Source organism: Salmo trutta, chromosome 1 (assembly GCF_901001165.1).
Source record: "Salmo trutta chromosome 1, fSalTru1.1, whole genome shotgun sequence".
NCBI classification, from domain to species: domain Eukaryota; kingdom Metazoa; phylum Chordata; class Actinopteri; order Salmoniformes; family Salmonidae; genus Salmo; species Salmo trutta.
The window spans coordinates 43,245,260-43,267,582 of NC_042957.1; the positions used below are offsets into that span (position 1 = coordinate 43,245,260).

General features: G+C 41.9%; 1 protein-coding gene across 3 annotated transcripts; it reads left to right on the top strand.

Moving 5' to 3' along the window:
* The first annotated feature begins 2,610 nt into the window (after positions 1 to 2,610).
* Positions 2,611 to 21,317, top strand: LOC115196412 (cell division cycle protein 27 homolog). 3 transcript variants are annotated; one of them, XM_029757233.1, is made up of 19 exons: positions 2,611 to 2,816; positions 4,130 to 4,205; positions 4,732 to 4,879; positions 5,159 to 5,284; positions 6,177 to 6,274; positions 6,535 to 6,704; positions 8,439 to 8,650; positions 9,441 to 9,552; positions 9,794 to 9,912; positions 10,183 to 10,282; positions 10,661 to 10,865; positions 11,199 to 11,371; positions 13,286 to 13,438; positions 13,663 to 13,871; positions 18,841 to 18,958; positions 19,152 to 19,280; positions 19,429 to 19,503; positions 19,963 to 20,125; positions 20,478 to 21,317. In XM_029757233.1, the coding sequence occupies exons 1-19, from the start codon at positions 2,790 to 2,792 to the stop codon at positions 20,561 to 20,563; spliced, it is 2,499 nt and encodes an 832-aa protein (XP_029613093.1). In that variant the 5' UTR covers positions 2,611 to 2,789; the 3' UTR covers positions 20,564 to 21,317. The 3 variants fall into 3 exon arrangements, with proteins under 3 accessions (XP_029613093.1, XP_029613101.1, XP_029613110.1); XM_029757241.1 differs by lacking the exons at positions 2,611 to 2,816; positions 4,130 to 4,205 and having other exon boundaries at positions 4,801 to 4,875; XM_029757250.1 differs by lacking the exons at positions 2,611 to 2,816; positions 4,130 to 4,205; positions 4,732 to 4,879; ... (1 more) ...; positions 6,177 to 6,274; positions 6,535 to 6,704 and adding an exon at positions 8,244 to 8,295.
* Positions 21,318 to 22,323: the final 1,006 nt, after the last annotated feature.

The following is a 22,323-nucleotide window of genomic DNA, read 5'->3' on the forward strand; positions in this document are numbered from 1 at the left end:
GGCCTACCTTCAAACTGAGTGCTTCTTTGCTTGACATCATGGAAAAATCAAAAGAAATCAGCCAAGACCTCAGAAAAAATATTGTAGACCCCCACAAGTCTGGTTCATCCTTGGGAGCAATTTCCAAACGCCTTAAGGTACCACGTTCATCTGTACAAACACTATTACGCAAGTATAAACACTGTGGTACCACGCAGCCGTCATACCGCTCAGGAAGGAGACAGGTTCTGTCTTCTAGAGATGAACATACTTTTGTGCGAGAAGTTCAAATCAACCCCAGAACAACAGCAAAGGACCTTGCGAAGATGCTGGAGGAAACCGGTACAAAAGTATCTATATCTACAGTAAAACGAGTCCTATATCGATCATAACCTGAAAGGCCTCTCAGCAAGGAAGAAGCCACTGCTCCAAAACCGCCATAACAAAGCCAGACTACGGTTTGCAACTGCACTGATCATTTTTGGAGAAATGTCCTCTGGTCTGATGAAACAAATAGAACTGTTTGTGCATAACGACCATCGTTATGTTTGGAGGAAAAAGGGGGATGCTTGCAAGCTGAAGAACACCATCCCAACCGTGAAGCATGGGGGTGGCAGCATCATGTTGTGGGGGTGCTTTGCTGCAGGAGGGACAGGTCCACTTCACAAAATAGATGGCATCATGAGGCAGGAAAATTATGTGGATATATTGAAGCAACATCTCAAGACATCAGACAGGAAGTTAAAGCTTGGTCACAAATGGGTCTTCCAAATGGACAATGACCCCAAGCATACTTCCAAAGTTGTGCCAAAATAGATTAAGGACAACAAAGTCAAGGTATTGGAGTGGTTATCACAAAGCCCTGACCTCAATCCTATAGAAAATTGGTGGGCAGAACTGAAAAAGCGTGTGTGAGCAAGGAGGCCTACAAACCTAACTCAGTTACACCAGCTCTGTCAGGAGGAATGGGCCACAATTCACCCAACTTATTGTGGGAAGCTTGTGGAAGGCTACCCGAAACATTTGACCCAAGTTAAACAATTTTAAAGGCAATGCTAGCAAATACTAATTGAGTATGTGAACTTCTGACCCACTGGGAATGTGATGAAAGAAATAAAAGCTGAAATACATAATTCTCTACTATTATTCTGACATTTCACATTCTTAAAATAAAGTGGTGATCCTAACTGACCTAAGACAGGGAATTTTTACTAGGATTAATTGTCAGGAATTGTGAAACTGAGTTTAAATATATTTGGCTAAGGTGTATGTAAACTTCCGACTTCAACTGTGTGTGTGTGGTTGTGTGTATATATATATATATATATATATATATATATATATATATATATATATATATATATATATATATATCTGCAGATTAATCGGTATCGGCTATTTTTGGACCTCCAATAATCGGTATCGCTGTAAAAATCATAATTGGTCGACCTCTAGTCAAGATCTCCCCTGAACGCTGAATATTTTAACCTTACAAATAGATAATCATCTTATTTAGCTACTTCACCCACTTTAGCAATTTGATCCCTGGTTCATTGAATGAGGGAATTATTTTATAAAAACACAAGAAGTATTTGGTTGTAATTGTAATGTTGCAAGGTTGTCAACCCTCCTCCTGGAGTCCAGGAGAGCTACTGGGTGTGCAGGCTTTTGCTCCAGCCCTGCTCGAACACACCACTTTTTTTTTTACTTTAAAAAACGGGTACCTTGAAAATCTAATTCTGGTGTGTTTGATCACGGTTGGATAAAAATCCTGCACATCAAGTAGCTCTCCAGATGGAGGGTTGAAGGACCACATGTGTTTTATACAGTAGCCTATCTGTGCAGTATTTGACTTTGTGGGGGTTTATATGCCTTGCTCAAGGCCACAACAGCAGAAAATATAATACATAGTATCATAGACCAGAAGCCTTCCATTATCAATACCAGTGACAACAATGAAGGTTATTTTGTGAAGTGGTTCCTTGCATCATACAACACAATTTCCAGTCACCATTTTGGCCCATGGTATTACATAACTTTTTTGAATTGAGCATTCAGACAAGTATAAAATCTGTCCTACTTACAAGTGGCTAAAAAAGTTAATGTCAAGCCCTGTTAAGGCAAAAATGAAAGGGGTGCTCAACACGTGTATGTGACAAATAACATTTGATTTGAGGTTGTGTGATCGATTCTCATCATGGACAACTTTAGAATTTTAGCAACTTCGCAACTACTTATTACTTTTTAGCTACTTTGCAAATACTTAGCGTGTTAGCTAACCCTTTTAGCTAACTCCTAACCTTAACCCTAACCCCAACCCCTAGCCTAGCTAACGTTAGCAACAACAAATTGGAATGTGTAACATACCATACGTTTACAAAATTAGTGACATATTATAGGAATTGCATTTCGTAACATGACATCACAAATTAATACATACCATATGAAACGTAACATATCATACTAAATGTAGTGTCTCGGTTTTACTTACAGAATTAGACGAAATTATCTGACACAAGGTTGCAATGGCACAGGTATAAAGATGAGTCCTATCTGTCTCTATGGTTTATACACGAGTTTCTATTTCAGCTAATGACTGTTTCGGTTATTTACGCTAGTCTTCGATTCTATTCGTATGCTGATACTTTCGCATCTGTTTCGGATATGTTCGGGAGCTTTCGGCATGGTCGGTAACGGTCGTTGTGTTCAAATCTTCAGAGCTACTTCTGGCCTGGATACTGAACTAAGAAAGGAACTGAAGAAAGAGAGAAACAAAAAACAGTGGACGAGAGAAGGAGCCTGACAACGGAATGACGGTGCTGCAGGAACCTGTTCAGGTAACGAAGCAGTTTGCTATACCAAGAAGAAAACTGTCACATGCAGGACAAGAGGGATGTATTGTGGCTTGCACTGTTCCCTCCCTACCAGAAAGATTCACTACTGCTACACCGAGGCCTGAAAACAAATGTTTGGCCTAGCCAGCTAGCATTCCCTGAATAGTTGCTTCGTTGTCAAAAACTAGTACCTGTTATTCAATATACAACGTTACTACACAGGGGGTACTCTTTCGAACTGCCACTGTCAGCCAGGTATCTGAAATTAGCGGTAGGTGCCAGGTAACTTAACTGAAGTAGGTGCTCAGTCATTAGCCATATTTAGCTAACTAGCTACGTTAACTCAGTAACGTTAACGTTAGTTATGCAAGGTTTGTCTTGAATTATCTGGTTAATTTTAGCAAACTAGTTAGCTACTGGCAAACTCTATTAGATGGTTAGACATATAACTTGCTAACGTTAGTAATTAGCTAACTTAAACTATGACAGTAAAGTGAGTTTTTCCAGATAACGTTATCTAAATTAAGTTAGTTAGCTAAACATTACAGCTGATCAGATTGATGTTTAACATTATTCCAATGTCGTTCTTTCTCTGCAGCATAACATTAGCAAACGCTAAAGTCGTTAAGCTAAGTTAGATACTAGTAAGTTAGCTAACATGTCATCCAAGGTGTAACAGTTATTTCAGGTTGTATAGTAAATGGTCATTTGACAGCTGAATTGAAAACCACTGGCTAGTTAGCTAACTACACAGTGCTAGCTAGCTACATGGATAACTGCTGCCGGCATTGACATGGCGTTTGTTGAACATTTGATGCAGCTAACGTTAGCCACTTGCCAGCTACCGTAACCTTAAATATTCAGATCTGACCTAGCCAAGTAACGTTACCGCAACTAACATAGTTAGTTACATTGCTACGTTATCCTATGCCCACAGATGTTGGTATTGATTTCGAACGATGAAATAACGTTAGCTAAATGTTTGACACTTGCCACGAACAACTGGATTTCGCCTAAACCCTGGACACATTTTTTTTTTCACTAGCATTGCCTGCCAGTCGAATGTAGCTAGCTAATGGTTTTTTGCTGTGTCAACATTTCATAGCCATCTAGCTAACAGCCAGCCATAACATGGAATAGTCTGCTATAATAAGCTGCAAGCTTTGTATTCAAAGAATGTTATCAACGCATGTGCTTATTGACTGATTAGGCCACCACCAGATCAATCACAGTAGGCTATGTGGCAATATGTAGAGATGCAGATAGGGGAAATGGGAGACATGGCATTATGTGTTTGTTTTTCTCCCTGTGTCTAGGCTGCTGTTTGGCATGCATTAAACCACTATGCCTACCGAGATGCCGTGTTCCTGGCTGAGAGACTCTATGCTGAAGGTAATGAAATCTATCCATCTTGTCTTGAGAAGATCCTGTCCATGCTGCAGCAGACCTGAGCACCTCCTGTTCCAGCTTGCTGTGCTGACAGCTGTACAGTTCCATCGGATTCCTTTAATCCATACAGATACTCCTAAAAGGGTTTGACATGATGGTGGCTTGTGGGGCCTGACTGACACATGCAAAACAGGTTTTAGAAGACATTGTCATTTCTTATAGAATAGCCTGTAGGCTGCTGTTGCTTTAATGTGGAACGCACAACACTGCAGTGGACTATTAGGCTATAGCGTAGACGTGAGTCGTTCAAAATAACACATCAGGTATGAACCTTCGTCACATGCCAAAAGGAATCTAATGCTGTCAGTGCAAGTCTGAAAATGTCAGAGCCAAATGAATAACATTTATATTTATAACTCCTAGTCATCTGGGAATGAGATTGTGTGTGTGTGTCAGGGTATGTATCTGTATGTATGCATGTTCATTTAAATTATGCATTATTTGGATGCATCTCTTATCCTTCTCACAGTGCATTCGGAGGAGGCCCTCTTTCTGTTAGCCACATGCTACTATCGTTCGGGAAAGGCCTACAAGGCATACCGCCTTCTCAAGGGGCACAGCTGCACAACGCCACAATGCAAATACCTCCTCGCCAAGTGCTGTGTAGAACTGAGCAAGTAATGATGTTATTTTGTTTCTGATGTTTTAGGCCTCCTAGCTATGACATTGTGCATGCTTTGAATCCAGAGTGCCAACATATTTTGTTCTTGGCCATGCTGCATACTGCAGCCAAATGGATTTAGGGTCTTGCTCATCTGTCATGCAAGAATTGAATACAATATTTCCTCAAACAAGGATTAAAGAGGGCCAGTCCGAGGACAAGAGGCCTGGATAGTTCCCCTACTCTTTGACCCCCGTATGCTCACATCAGTGGTCCGGTCCTCTTCTCTTCCCAGGCTTGCAGAGGGAGAGCAGATCCTGACAGGGGGGGTCCTGAACAAACAGAAGAGCCAGGAGGATATCGTCACAGAGTTTGGAGATTCTGCCTGTTTCACATTATCCCTGTTGGGGCAAATCTATTGGTAGGATAACCATGTTCATTACTTCATTGGTTAACAATCTAAAGCATGTTCTGGGAATGTTTTCAATTGAGAGCTGATTACTTGTGTGCTAGCTATCACATAGCAATACCTAATGTTTTACTATGCAACTGAGTGATAGACATTGTACCCTAGTGAAGAGGGTTGGGCGTAGCAGTGCCTTGATGTTTGTTTGTTGAGATGGACACATTTATTGTATCCCGCAGAAAACTTTGTTTATTCAGCTTCCCATGGTGTTGCTAATGAATTGGAGAGGAGGCATGTCAGTTAATGATATTTGGATGTTACCTTGGTCAATTCAAATGGACTATTTGAATGCAGCAGGGGGCTGCAGCAGCCTCCTAAGCAGAGGATGTGTCCCTTTCTACAGAGATACCGTATTTAGAACATGATGTAAGCTCAGCCAGTGGGCTAGAATGTCTGAGCATTTATCACTTAGTCATGAACATCATGTTACAATTTAGACATGCATGAATCACAATCAAAATACTGTTGTCTCAATTTCTAAAGTGTATCCATCTCAGAAATCAGACTCTAAACAACAACGTGGTATTCTGGTATATTTCACAGTGCTGTTGCATTATTACTGTGTGATGTCAAGAAAACCAGTGTAGCGTTTAAGCAAAAGTAATTGCTCTGGTATCTAACATGTGTAACTGTAATAGAACCATAAATGCCCAGTGAGTGGTTACTTCCTCTTATACATTAGATTTGAGGTACAGAAACAAGCTAATCCTGGCAAAGATATTAGCTGGAATGTTCTAAATTAGATTAACGTGACCAGGTGCAATGTGTTTTGTTGTGTGATTGCACGTGTGTGCCTGTCACCCACATGCATCAGTCAATATCGAGAATAACTTTCTTCTGTGTGCAGCAAAACAGATCGTCTGGCTAAAGGTTCGGAATGTTATCAGAAGAGCCTGAGTATGAATCCTTTCCTGTGGTCTCCCTTTGAGTCCCTCTGTCAGATCGGTGAGTCAGTCAATCAGCTAGGGTGGGTGGGGGTAGTTAGTTATATAATGCATGTGAAGATGATAGAATATGTATTTGCATGAACAATAGTTTGATTCACTTGTCATAGTAAGACAAAAAAGGGAAATTTACACGGTTCCTAATCCCATGCATGATGGCAGAACCAAATCTAATTCCCTGACCAGTGCTCAGGCTCAAATCCACTCTCTATTCCCTCCCCCTGTTCTTAAGCTGATTATATTACCCTGTATCTTTGTCAGGCGATCGTCCGGACCCGGAGCAGATCTTCAGACTAACGTCCCTGCAGTGCTTCAGCGGCGGGAGTGGAGCCCCTTCCCTGCTCCCCATCAGCCCCGCCCACACGCCAGGCCACAACATGCCCCACCGCCAGGTGGACACGGTGCTCATGGAGACGCCCCAGGACACCTTAGTACGTCCCTTCGACTCTCCCTCCCCCTGTCCATTTAAACCCAGTATTCCTGTCATCCATATTTTTTTACAGCCAGGTTTGGCTCTCTTTATAATGATGGCTTGGATTGCATTGGTATCAAGATGAGTGTTTGATCTGGTTTTTGGTCAGGGGTTGGGACTATGGAAGAATGTGATCTGAGAACACTCTGGGTGTAACGGTAAACTTATTCTTATGGGGACTTGTCAAATTTGAACACCTACTCATTCAAGGGTTTTTCTTTTATTTGTACTATTTTCTACATTGTAGAATAATAGTGAAGACATCAAACCATGAAATAACACATGAAATCATGTAGTAACCAAAAAATTGTTCAACAAATCAAAATAGATTTGAGATTCTTCCACCTTTTGCCTTGATGACAGCATTGCACACTATTGGCATTCTCTCAACCAGCTTCATGAGGTAGTCACCTGGTATGCATTTCAGTTGTCAGTCAATCCAGAAAATTATGAACTTTGAAAGTTTCTCAAGTGTATTTGCAAAAACCATCAAGCGCTATGATGAAACTGACTCTCATGAGGACCACCACAGGAAAGGAAGACCCAGAGTTACCTCTGCTGCAGAGGATAAGTTCATTAGAGTTACCAGCCTCAGAAATTGCAGCCCAAACAAATACTTCACATTTTCAAGTAACACATCTCAACATCAACTGTTCAGAGGAGACTGTGTGAATCAGGCCTTCATGGTCGAATTGCTGCAAAGAAACCACTACTAAAGGAAACCAATAATAAGAAGAGACTTGCTTGGGCCAAGGAACACGAGCAAACTGGTGGAAATCTGTCCTTTTGGTCTGATGAGTCCAAATTTGAGATTTTTGGTTCCAACTGCCATGTGCGATGGTGTGGGAGTGCTTTGCTGATGACACTGTTAGTGATTTTAGAATTCAAGGCACACTTAACCAGCATTGCTACCACAGCATTCTGCAGCGATACGCTTAGTGGGACTATCATTTGTTTTCAATAGGACAATGACTCAAAACACACCCTCAGGCTGTGTAAGGGCAATTTGACCAAGAAGGAGAGTGATGGAGTGCTGCATCAGATGACCTGGCCCCCACAATCACCCGACCTCAACCCAATTGGGATGAGTTGGACTGAACAGTGAAGGAAAAGCAGCCAACAAGTGCTCAGCATATGTGGGAACTCCTTCAAGACTGTTGGAAAAGCATTCCAGGTGAAGCTGGTTGAGAGAATGTCAAGAGTGTGCAAAGCTGTCAACGCAAAGGGTGACTAGTTTGAAGAACCTAAAATATATTTTGATTTGTTGAAAACGTTTTTGGTTACTACATGATTCAACATGTGTTATTTCATAGTTTTGATGTCTTTACTATTATTCTACTATGTCTCCTGATGTTTAAGCATTGTTGTGGACCTCCAATTCTTATTTGTATTGTGTGTGTGTGTTTCTCTCCAATTTCGATCTTGTCTCATCGCTGCAACTCCCCAACGGCTCGGGAGGCGAAGGTCGAGTCATGTGTCTTCCGCCCGCTTAACCCGGAAGCCAGCCACACCAATGTGTCGGAGGAAACACCGCTCACCTGATGACCGAGGTCAGCCTGCAGGCGCCCGGCCTGCCACAAGGAATCGCTAGAGCGCGATTAGCCCCCCCCCCCCCCCCCCCAATAACCTGTCTAACCAAATGTGTACAGAAGAACTAACAACCCTTGTCTCGTTCCCTTTCCCTCCCCTGTAGGAATTAAACAGACTGAACCTGGAGTCTTCCAAGTACTCGTCTCTGAACACAGACTCCACCATGTCCTACATCGACTCGTCCCTCATCTCACCGGACACCGTAGGGCCTCTGGGGACAGGGGGCTCCCTGCTGTCCAAACAAGTGCAGAACAAACCCAAGAGTGGGCGCAGTCTACTGGGAGGACCGGCAGCACTCAGCCCCCTCACACCCAGGTACTGGTCTCACCCCGTACACTCACATATGAGGTGTTTTTTCTCAGTAGAGGCTCCATTGTGTTGGGCTGTTTTTATCATAAGTGGCTAGATGACGCGTGCCTGTGTCAATCTGCTCATACGTGTCGTGTGGTATTTTGAGTGTGGCGTGTATTCCCTTTGTGTTGAGGCACTCCCACGTTTCCTTCTTCGACTACATTTACAGTGTCATTATGTAGGGTGTCGAGTGGGGTGAAAAAGGTGCTTTGATGATGAAATTTCACTTATGATATAAGATACATTTTACCAAGACAAATATGATTATTAATGTTCTGAATCTTTCAGTGGGGTCTTTCAATTTGCCTTCATTCTCACAGCATCCAGCCTAGCTGACGCAATGCTATTTTCTTGTATTTTGACCACTTCTTCTCTGGCCTCCATTGTTTTAGTCACCCTAATTTTGGCCAACCTACAAGGGTGAAAACTCCAATAACTTTTTGGAATGGATTATGATAGAGACATGCGTTTTGGTCTCTCATTCATTCATCCTCCAGCTCCATTGTCCACTAGTCTGTAATTAGGGAGACTGTAATGATAACTGGCTTCAGAGGACTTGTTGGTTACTGCTTTCCAGCCTTTGTCCTCCTACGACGGCTTTGTTCTGTGTGGTCTTTTCTACCTGCGTTACAGGCTTCTCTGGTACTATAACTGGATGTAAATGGCAAAATGGATGATATGCAAAATTATACAGAGCTGAATACGTCAACAATGTATATTTTTATACTGAGAATCCATTTGATCTTATTCCCAGTTTTGGAATCTTGCCCCTGGAGCCCAGCCCAGGGGAACCCTTATATCTTCAGAACTACTCTCACAGTGGCTCGGGGATGGAGCCGCCCCCTCCCGGAGTCCCACCAAAGAAGGTATGCATGCGTCATCGCTATAATGAAGACAACATGCCAACTGTTATGTGGCTCTCCTATTTGGAGTGTTGATCGAAGAGCAACATGCTGTGTGTAAAAATGGATCTATGCAATCTGAGTAGAAAACATTTTAACTTCAGAGGAGATTCCTTTTAATTTCAGTGATGGATTGAACAATGAAGGCGGTCAGATGTTTTGTTTGACATTTTTTAACAGCTTGTTCCCACTTTCCTCTCTTCAGTCTGTCGCGAGAATCAGTCAGGTGGGGACGAAGTCAGTGTTTGCACAGAGCGGTAACAGCAGGGAGGTCATCCCTATCCCCTTCAACCAAACTCAGACCACTGCCCCCCCACAGACCAGGTATGTGCTCATTTACAAGGCCCATGTTTACAGTATGGAAATGCAGAGATGTTGCCAAAAAAGACAGCTGTACTCACAATACTTGTTCATTTTCAGTGAGAATTCATGCAAGGTGAAATTGTGTTAATGTTATGAAATTGTGATCCATACTTGTTTTGAGTTAAGTGTTGTGCTTTAAACTTGAAATGTCACTCATGGCGTTAGTGTTCTCTGTGCTTATGGTTGTCTAAGTATGAAGGCCTGATAACCGTTTTTCTGTGCCTACTGTAGTACTACGCCTCAAGTGCTGAGCCCCACCATCGCTGCTCCCCCCAACGTGCAGCCCAGACGGAGCTCCAGACTCTTCACCAGTGCCAGCTCTACTGCCAAGGTAACGTAGCAGAGACTCCTTTGGGAATTTTTTTAATTCAAAATGCATCATGATGATCTGAGAAGTGACACTTTCCAATATCTTAAACTTGACTGCTGATATTCAAAACATTATGGGACTATTATGGTATTATCAACAGTGGACTAATGAAACAAATACCAAAATATAGTTTGAGTGGATTTTTACTTTAAACAAATAACCAAATACTGGGATTGAGATGGACAGTAGGATTTGTGGTGCATCTTTTTAACCAGGAAAACAAAAAGTACTCTGTCAGTACCAAATATCAAAAGCGAGGGGGGGGGGGGCAGACATGCATCTGACGTTAGCAGAGGTCTTTGAGATGCTAAACACAAACAAACATGCATTCCTCAACAGGAGAACAGCAAGAAGCTGAAAATGAAGTTCCCCACCAAAATCCCCAACCGGAAGACCAAGTCAAAAACGGGCAAGGGAGGCATCACCCCATCCAACCTGAACGAGAGCATTGAGATACTCAAGCTGGACTCGTCCATGACAGAGGGGAAAGTCAGTATGGGCTCACCTCAGTTCCAGGCCTTCAGTCTGCAGAAGGCTGCTGCAGGTGAGTTGGGACACTGTTAGAATGAATTCTCAGACATTGACTTTAAATTCAATGAGTCTTTACCTGACCATATCAAGATGTTGAGCTCAGACGTAGCTCAGACGCTGAGACGTAGCTGAGACGTAGCTCAGCAGCAGTGACACTGCCATTAAACAAATTATGTCAAAGTAATGCAGTAGTTTTCTGACTTTTTTTGAGTTGCTGTTATAATTGTAATACATTTCTATAGTCTTAGCCACCTTGTCATACTTTAGCTATGACAAACACAATGGAACAATGTCCTTACAAAGATGCCTTCACATCTCCAACCCCTCTTTCCCCTCTGTGTTCCAGATGGCCTGATGTCGCTGATGCGAGACATCGGCCGGGGGTACCTGGCCCTCTGCTCTTACAACTGTAAAGAGGCCATCAGCATCCTGAGCCAGCTGCCCTCCCATCACTACAACACAGGGTGGGTCCTGGGACAGATCGGCAGGGCCCACTTTGAGCTGGCCGAATACATGCAGGTAAGGGAGGACCTTCTTTTGCTAGGTTCACCTTTTCAAATCAAATCACATTTTATTTGTCACATGCGCCGAATACAACAGGTGAAGACCTTACAGTGAAATGCTTTAAGAAAAAAGTGTTCAGTAAAAAAGATACTTACTTTTATATATAAAAGTAACAAATAATAAAACAGCAGCAGTAAAATAACAATAGTGTGGCTATATACAGCGGGTACCGGTACAGAGTCAATGTGCGGGGCACCGGTTAGTCGAGGTTATATGTACATGTAGGTAGAGTTAGTGACTATGCATATATAATAACAGAGAGCAGCAGCAGTGTAAAAGAGGGGTCTGGGTAGTCCTTTGATTAGCTGTTCAGGAGTCTTATGGCTTGGGGGTAGAAGCTGTCAAGAAGCCTTTCTTAGTCCTATATTGACGCTTTGCCTGTTTTATGGTTCGTCGTAGGGCATAGCGGGGTTTCTTATAAGCTTCTGGGTTAGAATCCCGCTTCTTGAAAGCGGAAGCTCTACCCGTTAGCTCAGTGTGGATGTTTCCCTTTAATCCATGGCTTCTTGGTGGGGTACAGTTACTGTGGGGACGACGTCATCGATGCACTTATTGACTGATGTGGTGTACTCTTCAATGCCATCGGAAGAATCCCAGAACATATTCCAGTCTGTGCTACCAAAACGGTTCTGGAGCTTAGCATCTGCTTCATCTGACCACTTTCTTATTGCAGTCACTGGTGCTTCCTGCTTTAGTTTTTGCTTGTAAGCAGGAATCAGGAGGATAGAATTATGGTCAGATTTGTCAAGTGGAGTGCAAGGGAGAGCTTTGTACGTGTCTCTGTGTGTGGAGTAAAGGTGGTGTAGAGTTATTAAAAAATACAAATCCCCTCTGGTTGCGCATTTAACATGCTGGTAGAAATGAGGTAAGATTTAAGTTTCCCTGCATTAAAGTCCCCGGCCACTAGGAGCGCCATCTCTGGATGAACATTTTCCTGTTTGCTTATGGCGGTATACAGCTCATTGAGTGCGGTTTTAGTGCCAGCATTGTTTTGTGGTGGTATATAGACAGCTACGAAAAATACAGATAAACTCTCTTGGTAAATAGTGTGGTCTACAGCTTATCATGAGATGCTCTACCTCAGGCGAGCAAAACCTTGAGACTTCCTTAGATTTCGTGCACCAGCTGTTGTTTACAAATATACATAGACCGCCACCCCTTGTCTTACCAGAGGCCACTGTTCTATCCTGCCGAAAAGCGTAAAACCCACCCGCTGTATGTTATTTATGTCGTTGTTCAGCCACTACTCGGTGAAACATAAGATATTAGTTTTGAATGTCCCGTTGGTAGGATATACGTGATTGTAGTTCGTCTATTTTATTATCGATTGATTGTACGTTGGCTAATAGGACTGATGGTAAAGGTAGATTACCCTCTCGGCGACGGATCCTAACAAGGCATCCGGACCTTCGTCCTTGATACCTCCGTCTCTTTCTCCTGCAAATGACTGGGACGAGGGCCTTGTCGGGCGTCTGAAGTAAATCCTTCCTGTCCGACTCGTTGAAGAAAAAATATTCCTCCAGTACGGGGTGAGTAATCGCTGTCCTGAAGCTCTTTTCGGTCATAAGACACGGTGGCAAAAACATTATGTACAAAATAAGTTACAAATTACACAAAAAAAATATATGCACAATTGGTTACGGGATCGTAAAACGGCAGCCATCTCCTTCAGCGCCATTCTTATTATACCTAAAACGGATTGTGGGCATCTGAAGCTAGATGTACTCCTATCCTTACTACAATTTCACAGGGTGAAGATTGTCAATTGGATGCAAAGAGTGGTCGATGGCTGCGTATGGTGGCTTTTGCTACTTCTCAATGGCTCGGTTAGAAACTTCTCACTCTTTGCCTCCTTTCCCCTTCCTGCAGGCGGAGAGGATCTTCTCGGAGGTGCGGCGCATCGAGAGCTACCGAGTGGAGGGCATGGAGATTTACTCCACCACACTGTGGCACTTGCAGAAGGACGTGGCCCTGTCGGCCCTGTCCAAAGACCTCACCGACATGGACAAGAATTCACCAGAGGTACGTAGTTAAATAACACACTGGGACAAACAGTTGCATGTACCGTATCCACATGTCTAGTCCTGGACTAAAAAGTACGTTCAATTGAGACTTTTCCATTGGGAAATGCTTACAAGTGATTCTATTTTTGTTTATTTTGCTCCTATTTCTATCATTACTCATACCCTTTTCTCTCCTTATATTCCCTCCCTCCTCCCCAACGCACTCTATCTTTGTCCCCTTAGGCGTGGTGCGTGGCTGGTAACTGTTTCAGTCTGCAGAGGGAGCATGACATAGCCATTAAGTTCTTCCAGCGTGCCATCCAGGTGAATCCGGGCTTTGCCTACGCCTACACGCTGCTAGGCCATGAGTTTGTCCTCACAGAGGAGCTGGAGAAGGCTCTGGCCTGCTTCCGTAACGCCATCAGAGTCAACACACGCCACTACAATGCCTGGTAAGTTAGTGGACAAACTTGGAGTGATAGTGGATGTGACAAAATCTGAACTACAATCGTAATAGATGAAAATGCTCATGTTTATTAGATTACCATACTATGTTATTTTATTACCTCCATGTCGTAGTACTCCAGTCCGATCTCGAGACCACATATTGAGTTCTTGGATACATTTGTACTCGGTCTTGTCTCGGACAGTGAGGACCTGTAATTTTTTTCCCAAGACCAGCAGAGTAAAACACTCATAATTATCAGCTTCCGTTCAGCCAGCGCGTAAAACCGCTTCGCCAGGCCAACATTAATATCTTAACAGCCTTTATATCTATTATAGACATGTTTGAGCAGTGGCAGACTTATAGGCCTTCAGTGTGTGACAGGTTCGTGATTCTGAAAAGACCGCAACGGTAATACTATAGCTGTCTTTGTACACACAAAGGGCCAGTGGTGTAGTGGAGGGTATAGGCAGGTTTAAACCCTATACCAAGTTGTTTTTCAGTGGGCATTGCTTATACTCACTACTTAATCCCTACTGATGCCTATCAAAGTAGTGTAGTGGCAATTTTAAGACTTATCAATTATATAGTACAATAGAGAAATCGTGTAAAAAGTAGCCTACACAATCGCAAAGCACATGAAATATATTCACATGCGCGCCGCACATGCCTAGTTTCAGAGGAATATCATCTGCAGGCAGCAAGAGTGTGAAGCTGTCAACTGGTTTTGGCATGGAGTAGCTCACAGAAGAATGACATTGGTAGCTGGTAGGGTAGGACAGACGTTTCAACATATCTACTAGTAAATGCTAACTAAGGCAACAATGGGTATGCAAACCAGGTATTGAAAAGGTTTAGTCTGAAGTGTTGGTTAGTTGGCTATTTGTGATGCGCAATTGTTTGCATCGGGGTGTAGACATGGATGAGCCTGGGTTGTCAGAAGCCCACCCACTGGGGAGCCAGGCCCTGACAGGCCCATCCAATCAGATTGATGTGGTTTAAGCATTGTTGTGGACTTAGACATATATATATATTTTTTTTCAACAAACAAAAAAAGTGTGATTTTTGAGAGAGAATCTGAAATCTATAGGAAAACAAGATTTTTCACAAAGGGAGTCTTTCCTTCACTGGGTGGGCCAATTGGGAACGTTTTGGAAAAATTAGAGTATACTGACTTCTCCAGGCACCACTACCACACTGCATAGGGCTGATGGAAAGACAGCAGTCACGCAACATGATGTTAAAGGATAAACTCGGACATAATAAGCCAGTAGGTCCCAATCATTAGAATATAAAAACACAACCATTAAGCTTTTCTCAATCAAAATTTACTACAACTATTTCTCATTGCAAAAAAACATTTCACGTTTAGCACACAAAGTAACCAACCGGTAGCCTAAAGTTTTTAAAGGGGACTTACAGCATTTTAACTACTTTGCAGATATGAAACAATCATAATATCAGTAAAAAAAAAATCTAATTCCCAGTTTATGCTACAAAACCAACTGTATAAGAGGTTTTAAAAAATGTGTTATAGTTTACGTCATGGAATGTCAAGTCAAATAAGGCATTGTTGGCAGAATAGTTGGATACAGTTCAATGCATGATTCATATAATTCACCAATGCATTTCTTGGTAATCCCAAAAATATTTATCAGGCAGTAAATCACAGCTGTCCTGGTACATTGTTTGCTGCCTCCATTTGGGATGCATTGTTTCAATGACTCAATATAAAAATGGATGAATGTAACTAAGGTAGGGAATGTCAATATAATCAAACCAGCAAGGATTACAAGTCAGTCATAACGTGGCGAATAGGCTAGCGTATCTATTTATGTAGCAAGCTAAAAACATGGAGCCGAACATGCCATCGGAGGAGTGAGTGACAATATTTTCCCTTAATATCGTTTTTTCGTGGCTATACAAAGCTAGAGATGCAGGTGTTATTTGGTTAGCTAGCAAGAACTTGAACGACTTAGCATAGTTACCATATCTCTTGCATTCGCAAATTCACCCTGGCTTTCTACTCCGATTTCAGAGCACTCTCGTCTGAGTGTGCCAGAGCGTGGAACTGAATTTACGAACGCACAACACCTGCTGAATATGAACGTGTCAGTAAACGTAGGCAAAAAGTCATAGTTAGTCAAGAACACTCTAGATAACATGTAACCAGCTCTGCTATGTCGAGTAAAATGGTCAGTGAGGTGTGCTTAGGTGCTTGGTTGGTACAAGCATGCATTGGCAGGCAAGCTGCAGAAGAACGAGGGCACAATTCCCCATTGTTTAGCTGAAAACGTTTCAGAGTGTTTATCTAATGTTCCTTCGTTAGATTGTATCTTGCTCTGGCTAGCAGTAGTTGTTGATCTTGTTGATGTGCATAACTGAGGTAGAGAGAGCCTACCTTTTCATGGTTGTTTGATCAATAGAAATTAAAAGTTCCCAAATGCCACGTTATGACCGTGATGTTTTACATATTTGCAGAAATCCATTCTGGTGTATTTTGTGGCTTTTGGCGAATGTGTTCTAATGATCTAAAATTGCGCTGTTACAACTGCCTGTAAACACAGACCAGTTCAAAGTGAAGGATTGCAGGCCCATGTGGCAAATGGCTTGTTTGTATAAAGGTCTACTGTAGTTCTGATTGGCTATAGCGCACCGGTCTGTCTAAACGCACGGCTGCTTTCCCACTTTATATTGCTATATAATTTTCACAAATGCCTTAGTATACGTTCTAATAAAACATTCTAATAATTTGTCAGAATAGTTTTTTAAAAATGTTTTATAAGTGTCATTCTTCCTGGTGTGTGTATATGAACAGATGTGTATAAGATTTCATATTGCTAAAATGCTGTCAGTTCCATTTTAAATGCAACACTGTTTCACACAATCTCCTTCCGTGGCCTCCAACTGCTCTTAAATGCAAGTAAAACTGAATGCATGCTCGTCAACCGATCGCTGCCCGCCCGTCCAGCATCACTACTCTGGATGGTTCTGACTTAGAATATCTGGACAACTACAAATACCTAGGTGTCTGGTTAGACTGTAAACTCTCCTTCCAGAATCACATTAAGCATCTCCAATCCAAAATGAAATCTAGAATCGGCTTCCTATTTCGCAACGAAGCATCCTTACCCTCGTAAAACTGACTATCTTGCCGAACCTTGACTTTGGCGATGTAATTTACAAAATGGCCTCCAACACTCTACTCAGCAAATTGGATGCAGTCTATCACAGTGCCATCCGTTTTGTCACCAAAGCCCCATATACTACCCACCACTGCGACCTGTATGCTCTCGTTGGCTGGCCCTCGCTTCATATTCGTCGCCAAACCCACTGGCTCCAGGTCATCTATAAATCTTTGCTAGGTAAAGCCCCGCCTTATCTCAGCTCATTGGTCACCATAACAACATCCACCCATAGCACGCGCTCCAGCAGGTATATTTCACTGGTCACCCCTAATGCCAATTCCTCCTTTGGCTGCCTTTCTTTACAGTTCTCTGCTGCCAATGACTGGAACAAATTGCAAAAATCACTGAAGCTGGAGTCTCCAGCTATCTCCTTCACTAACTTTAAGCACCAGCTGTCAGAGCAGCTCACAGATCACTGCACCTGAACATAGCCCATTTGTAAATAGCCCATCTAAATCCCTCATCCCCATACTGTTACTTGTTTTATTTTTTTGCTCTTTTGCACCCCAGTATCTCTACTTGCACATATATCACTCCAGTGTTTAATTGCTAAATTGTAATTATTTTGACACTATGGCCTATTTATTGCCTTACCTCCTTTATCTTACTTCATTCGCACACACTGTACATAGAAAAAAGTCTATTGTCTTATTGACTGTAGGATTGTTTATTCCATATGTAACTCTTGTTTGTGTCGCACTGCTTTGCTTTATTTTGGCCAGGTAGCAGTTGTAAATGAGAACTTGTTCTCAACTACCCTACCTGGTTAAATAAAAAACAAGTTATTTTCAAAAAGTTGGCTAATAGCAAGCGCGCTGCAATAAACAGTTCCACTCATCAGAGGATGATTATTTGAAACGTAACTTGTTGAATGTTAGTCTTGAAAAGGGAGAAGCTAACAAATTAGCAACAACATCCTCTTATATAACACCTGCTGCAGCTGCTGCAAACTAGACGACAACAAAAGCTAGCTAGCTACACCGTGGGAAATCTACTGCTCGCTATTGCGCAGTGACCTGTTGGCCTTAAAAAAATTGCAGTTTCTATATGTTTTTGTAAAAACGGTCCCACTCATTAATAAGCCAATGTGATTGGTTGATTTCACTGTCTCTCCAAATTTTGCCCTATTACAGTTGAATGGCAGATGCATTTATCTAGCTTCTGATGGCCTAGCCAATGGCTGACTTAGTTAGCTAGATTTATCTCCGCAGAGACCAGCAAAGAAATCCTGGTTGTATCTTTTTTTTCTCTGCAGCGTTATCCCCCAAAAACTGAAGCGATTAAATCAGAACACCATTGAAATTATTATAATTATTTTATTAATCCTTAGCCTTTCTCTGAAGGTGTAGAAGGCCCGTTGTTCCCCACTGTGTTTGGGTTAGTAATAATTTGTAGAGTGGCTCTATTTTCCCTCAGCATGCCTTTTTTTTCACTATTCTGAATGTCTAAAGAATCCATATGTTCTGAAATATGAACCCCAAAATACTGGACATTTTGACCTCTTATGGTGGTGATTTGACAATTACAATCATGGTCTTGAATTAGACTCACATTTTTCTGGTCTTGACTCTGTCTCGGACACCCTCCGGTCTTGACTCGGACTCGATCCAGTGTTGGTCTTGAATTGGTCTCGCTTTAGGTATTCCCGAACACAACACTGTATTACCTTAATAATCTAAAGTCTCTAAGGAATTAAAGCTAAAGTAATATTTTGATATTGAATAATTTATTATGGGAGACACTTACCTCACCTTTGTCTCGTTTTCCTCTCCATCCCTCCATCTCCAGGTATGGCTTGGGGATGATCTACTATAAGCAGGAGAAATTCAACCTGGCAGAGATTCACTTCAAGAAGGCACTTAGCATCAACCCTCAGAGCTCTGTGCTCCTCTGCCACATCGGAGTGGTGAGTGGCCTGCCACACTCAGTCTATTTCAGCTCACTCAGTCAGATTACTTACAAAAATACTTAATAAATTATATGTATTATTATTGTTACTATTTTCAAAGCCTGTAGTATTTTACATTTGGTACTTGAGTCATATTTCCAATGTTCTTTATGGCACAATAACTCGCTCCATGTTGCCTGTTTCCACACAGGTTCAGCATGCATTGAAGAAGTCTGACCATGCTTTGGAAACCCTGAATAGAGCGATCAACATAGACCCCAAGAACCCTCTATGCAAATTCCACAGGGCCTCCATCCTCTTCGCAAATGAAAAGTACAAGGTAGGTCCATATGGCATTTCACAAGCGAACACTGACTAGCCTACTTTTCAGCACAATTCCTCTTCTTCCATATTAATATTATCATTATTCACTGCATTTTCTACTTATTAAGTCTAAGAAAACTGTTTTTTGTGTGTTCCCTTTTCAGGCGGCTCTACAAGAGCTTGAAGAGCTGAAACAAATAGTGCCCAAAGAGTCCCTTGTTTACTTTTTAATAGGAAAGGTAAGCAAATGTAAACTTTATTTTCTTTGTGGGGATTACGAGGAAAGGAGTCGACTATAAGTGAAGAATTTACTGTCACTTTGATATTCGTACTCAATAATAGACCACTTTACACTCACCTCTCATATCATACAGTCTGACTTTGTGCAATGCACTAGCTATATGTTTTTGACATCAAATTTTATGTCACGCGCCGAATACAACAGGTTTAGATAGACCTTACTGTGAAATGCTTACTTGCAAGCCCTTAACCAACAATGCAGAGTTTTTAAAAAGTAAGAAATGTGTTAAATAAAGGAGAGACAGTAACACAATTAAATAACAATAACGAGGCTATATACAAGGGGTACCGAGTCAATGTGCAGGGGTATGGGTAAGTTGAGGCAGTTTACGAATGTATTCATATGGATGGTGTGTCCTGCTCTAATCATATGCTTTCCTCGCTATTGCTCCCCTCAGGTGTATAAGAAGCTGGGCCAGACACACTTGGCATTGATGAACTTCTCCTGGGCCATGGACCTGGATCCCAAAGGAGCCAACAATCAGATCAAAGAGGCCATAGACAAGAGGTACCTCCCTGACGACGAGGAGCCTGTCACTGAGGACTACCCATATGACTCAGGTACAACCACTGTGACTGCCATGACAGACTGATGCATAGCTATAACCATTTAGTTCCCTGTTAATGACGGCAATGACCTGTACATTTGTTATGAGTTACATGATCATTTAGGAATGCAAATTATTTGACAGAATTAAAATTAAACATTGAGTACTAGTAGTAAGTCATTTTGAGTTAATATACTTCTGAATTTGAATAGTATATGTGAAACACTCCAGAAAGGTGTAGCCAAGTGGTCTACCATTAAAGTACATATTTTAGGGCGAGAATGCCAATATGGTCAAGAAGGAAGCTGAAAAGTCACTGTCAGGAGCCATGCTTTGACCTCTGACCTCCACCTTGTCCCCAGCAGCTGAGGTGGAGGAGTCGCAGGAGAGCAGTATGACCAACGCAGACGACACACAGCTCCACACCGCTGAGAGCGATGAGGTCCTGTAACCCCCCCAGACCCTACCCCTTCACACAGACCCCTCCTTTGGACTTAAAAACCATACCAACCTGGAGCCAACCTCTGGACTCCAGTATTAAAGAGGAAGAGGGAAAAAAAGGAAAACAAACTGCTGCTAATACAGTACCTCCCATTTTTTTTTTTTAATTTTTATTTTTATCATCTGCTATTTCTTGGTTTCGTTTTCTTCTACCCCCAACTCCCACCATCCTCGTCCTTCTCCTGTCATGCCTTAGTCCTCACTGGCTTATCATTATCGTCAGGTCCCATGCAGCCATGTGTGGATGTGTTTTATTTCTTTGGTTTGTTTTTCCTAGAATTCAGCATCACATCGCCCCATCAGTGCTGATTTTGAATGTCCCGCCCCTCATCATTGAAAGACATCATTTTCGCTTCTTTTAGGTTTGGAGCGCTGCGTTCATGCCCACGGAAGAAAAATAAACAACATTCATGGACGTTCATGTCTTAATGTTTAGTTTTTTTAATGTTCTTTTTATCAGCTTTTCCCTGAATAAACACTTGTGTTATAGCCTGTAACTCTTTGGTTCCTCTCTGCTGATTGGTCCGTGAGTAAATGTATGGGAGAGGATTGAGGACAAGCACATTTCTCGCCTTTTCTCCGAGGCGTTGGGACGTCCAAGGTGATCCAACCATGGCTATGGCCCCGTCGAGTCTCATTGAGATCTAGCAATGATCGATGTCTCGATCACAGATAAATAAATAAAAGTGACATATTTAACCATGTTTGTTTTAGAAGTGCCTCTTATTGACAACGATGTGAAAAGCCAGTGGTTCATCCAACCTGTCAACAAGGTTTGATGTGCAGTTCTTTTGATGTGGTTCATCATGAAATATTTCTAGAAACAAATGTGCTAAAATATGATAATCATCCACAGGTTTAGAATGAGTGCCAGTCTGTCTGTGCTATCATGCCAACTACTTGTCATTCATCGTCGTGCCAAACATGTTTGGCTTGACAATGACAGTAATGGAGTTGGAAAGAGCACAAACTGATCTGGGACAAGGCTAACACAGGTTGGTTCTCACTGACCACATTAATACAAGGTATGATGATGGGGATTAAATGCACAGTTTCAATATTTGGATGCATGTGATCCCCTAGAATTAATCACACAAATATCCAGTGTGTTTGGGGAATTTCACATTGATTCTGTGTGTATGTACACAATGTTTCTTGATGTGCTTCTTAACGTACAGTTGGGAAAGGCAAAAATCTCAATGCCACATTCAGAAATATTGCCCCATATCAAGGAGTTGAAATGCCTTTCCTAAAGTTCTGATCATTTTTTTCTAAGGCATAGTGTATGGATACAAGTAACTTAAAATGTGTCCTCTGCACAGCCAGATCAAAATATTATGTTCTCATTTTGCAAGTGCGTTGGGGTCTTAATTTAAAATGTGTTCTGTCTTTGGGGATAATGTCTGTTCGTGTGTGTGTGTGTATATATATATATATATATGTGTATATATATATATATGCTATTCATTTTAAGGATATTTGAAATTATAGAATAAACTACTTTAAACATGTGCTCTATTTGACTGCCTTGTACTCCCCCAAACTGTGAATGTCAGTAAATGTAAGACTTGTTGGCTGCATCTGCCTTTACAAAGACCTGATAAGACAATGTATCTTAGTAGATGCTGATCAGAGCAAATTGGCTAATGATTGGGGGACTGAACAACAGTTTATAGCCTAGTTAAAATTTGAAGTATGGATTTATATCAC

Excerpts from the sequence above, each read along its gene's own strand:
- LOC115196412 (XM_029757233.1), top strand. The coding sequence starts at position 2,790 with ATGACGGTGCTGCAGGAACCTGTTCAG. Across the intron at positions 2,817-4,129 it reads TGCTGCAGGAACCTGTTCAG|GCTGCTGTTTGGCATGCATT; the intron begins GTAACGAAGCAG and ends CCCTGTGTCTAG. Across the intron at positions 13,872-18,840 it reads ACACGCCACTACAATGCCTG|GTATGGCTTGGGGATGATCT; the intron begins GTAAGTTAGTGG and ends CTCCATCTCCAG.